This window comes from Bison bison, unplaced genomic scaffold (genome assembly GCF_000754665.1).
Source record: "Bison bison bison isolate TAMUID 2011002044 unplaced genomic scaffold, Bison_UMD1.0 scf7180017864371, whole genome shotgun sequence".
In the NCBI taxonomy this organism is placed as follows: Eukaryota; Metazoa; Chordata; class Mammalia; order Artiodactyla; family Bovidae; genus Bison; species Bison bison.
Window position 1 is genome coordinate 7419261 of NW_011494943.1, and position 2384 is coordinate 7421644.

The 2384-nt window shown below is 66.2% G+C and overlaps 2 protein-coding genes across 3 annotated transcripts in view; one reads left to right on the plus strand and one right to left on the minus strand.

The window, feature by feature from the left end:
- LOC105000551 (unconventional myosin-XV-like) overlaps nucleotides 1-146 on the plus strand; it is a 2886-nt gene extending 2740 nt beyond the window's left edge. Inside the window, exon 9 of the mRNA XM_010856503.1 lies at nucleotides 30-146. Within this exon, the coding sequence (XP_010854805.1) occupies nucleotides 30-146 (117 nt within the window). The remainder of the gene's footprint in view (nucleotides 1-29) is intronic.
- A 10-nt stretch (nucleotides 147-156) lies between these two features.
- The window catches only part of RECQL5 (RecQ protein-like 5), a 30547-nt gene continuing 28319 nt past the window's right edge, over nucleotides 157-2384 (minus strand). Inside the window, exons 16-21 of one of the 2 annotated variants that reach the window (XR_826723.1) lie at nucleotides 1835-2373; nucleotides 1601-1691; nucleotides 1188-1406; nucleotides 939-1008; nucleotides 489-849; nucleotides 157-404 (exon numbers count right to left, since the gene is read on the minus strand). Coding sequence is in view for 1 of the 2 variants with exons in the window: in XM_010856171.1 (XP_010854473.1) it covers nucleotides 749-849; nucleotides 939-1008; nucleotides 1188-1406; nucleotides 1601-1691; nucleotides 1835-2373 (1020 nt within the window). In the remaining variant the exon portion in view is untranslated. Of the gene's footprint in view, nucleotides 850-938; nucleotides 1009-1187; nucleotides 1407-1600; nucleotides 1692-1834; nucleotides 2374-2384 lie in introns of both variants that reach the window. The other variant, XM_010856171.1, reaches the window with a different exon arrangement.

Consider the following 2384-nt stretch of genomic DNA (forward strand, 5'->3'; position numbering starts at 1 on the left):
GCGAGCCTCATTCTGGGGTGGGCCTGCAGTGGGGACTGCGGGAACTCGGCTTGGGTGTTGGGGGGTCACCCAGCCTCGGGGAGATGTCCACCTGGGGCCTGGCCCCACATCAGCACGTGCCCAGACCTGGGAGGAGCGGCTGCTGAAGAAATAAAACTCCCAAGAGAACAGGGCTGTGCGCGTGCGTGTCAGAACCAACCAGACACTTTATTCTCCTGTAAATGCTGACGTCCCGCCCAGCCTTCCTGACCAGGAGCTGAGCTGGGGCAGAGCGGGCTGCTGCCCCTCTTGGCATGAGCTCTGCCCCTGGGCTGGGCTGCAGGCGGCATCTGGAGGGGAGAGGGCGGTGGACCAAGGGCAGCTCCTCGAGTCAGCTTGACAGCCTTGGCCTGCTGGGCCTCGCCCTGAGTTTAAAGTGTTTTAAGAGGGGGAGGGACCGTTTTCTTCTGCTCCTCTGGCAGCCACCACACCATATGCCCCTTTCTCACCTGGGGATCTGGCCCAGAAAACTCAACCGCGAGGGCCAGGAAGGCAGGCAGGCGAGGAGAAAGAGGGCCTCAGGCTTTGCGAGCAAAAAGTAAGGTGGGCTGACCTCGCTGTGGGAGGCGTCTAGGCCCATTTCCAAAGTGAGGTGGGGCTGGAGGCAGGGAGAGCCTAGGAGCAGGCCGCCCGCCCTCCCTGGTCCTGAGCGAGGCCGGGCGGGCCATGCTGGAGTCTGGGGGGCAGGCAGGAATGCGGGCCCCATCGGTCATCTCTGCGGGCCACACAGGCCGTGCCAGTCGGCTTCACTCTCACACCGGGCTCGGCTGTGGAACAACTGCTTGATGACGTCCTGCGCCTCTTCCTTCACTAGATTCGGGGGGGAGGGGGCGTGAGGGCCAGTCCCCTCCCGGCGGAGCCCCCACAAGTCCCTCCCAGCTGGTGCCACTCACACTCACCGCTTCTTCCCGGACAGGGGTTCTGGGTCAGTGAGTGTGAGAGGTGGCGGGCGAAGGCTTTAAACAGTTCCTGGAGAGAGAGTGTAGGGAGGAGCCAGGAGCTCCCACGCCAGGACCCAGAGCAAGGCAGACCCTGGAGGGGGCCACGGGCTTCCGCCTTGTCTTGTCCTGGGCTCATGCTTCCCCCACGCCGTCTGCACCCCAGTGCCCCAGGCTCAGGGGAGAACAGGGCCCAACCACCTACCATACCTTGGATGCAAACTTGCCCTCCTTGTAGAAGGGGGTCAGACACTTGACCACCACGTTCGCAGCCTCCTTCAGGGAGATGCTGGGTGCCAAGAGCTGGCAGGAGCCTTGGGGGATTGAGGGGCGCTGGTCGTTGGCTGAGACGCTGCCCTTCGCCTCAGCTAGGATGGAGGCCTTGGCTGAGGGACGTGGCCTCTTCTGAGCCTGGCTCCCTGGGCTCTCCTGGGCAGGGCCACAGCAGAGGGTCACTCTGGGGTCCCCTGTTCTGGGCCCCTCCCTTCCTTCTGGAAGATGGGGCCTCCAAGCCCGCTGGCTCCCTCTGGCCCGGCCCATCTGCCCTGGGGTGTGGACAGCGGAGACTGTCTCGGAAACCCCCCAAGCAGGCTCCAGCATGGCAGCCTCGTGCCTCTCGGTACCTGCTGGGGTCTGGGCCGCTTGCCTCTCTGTGCCTCCTCTGTGGGGCTGGGCTGGCCTTCGGGGGGCCTCTGATCTCTGAGAGGGCAGGCACTGGCCAGAGGGGGAGCAGGCGTCAGGGTCCAGTCGCCTCCTCCCCCTCAGCCCGGGCAGCCCCGCAAAGCCCGTGGCAGGAACCAGACCCACTGCAGAGGCCCAGGGAGCCAAAGGGATGCCAGGACTGCCCACGCACTCACCTCGGCCCCTCCTCAGCACACTCCTCGGTCTCAGCGCGGGCAGCCAAATGCCCCACGGCTCCATCCTCCTGCCCTGAGCCCTTCTCCAGGAACGTCAGGGGTCCCCGCGCCCCATCACGGGAGGGGCTGGTACCATCTGCCCCCGGGGCTGCAGTGAGTGGGGGCGGGCTCTTGGTCCTTCGGCAGAAGAAGCGGGCGATGTTCTGAGAGTCCTTGAGTGCCGCGGCGGCCAGGAGCTGCTGCTTCTTATTGACCCGGGCCTTGGCGGTGGGGCTGCCCCGGGCAGGGCCTCTCTCCTCCTCAGGGGAGGGCCCCCGACAAACAGCACCGCTCCTGGGGGCCTCTCCTTGGGGCCCAGGGAGGGACTTGGCGCGCTCCGCACCCTGGCAGTCACAGGGCTGGCTAGGGGCCCCCCGCTCGCTGCCCTGCTTAGGCTGGGGCTCTTGCTCCGGGACCCACGTCTTCTCCATCAGCTCTGTGGCCGTCTGGAACAGGCAGGAGCCTTTGGGGAAACCAGCTCCCACCCGCTTGGGCTTGAGCTGCGAGGAGG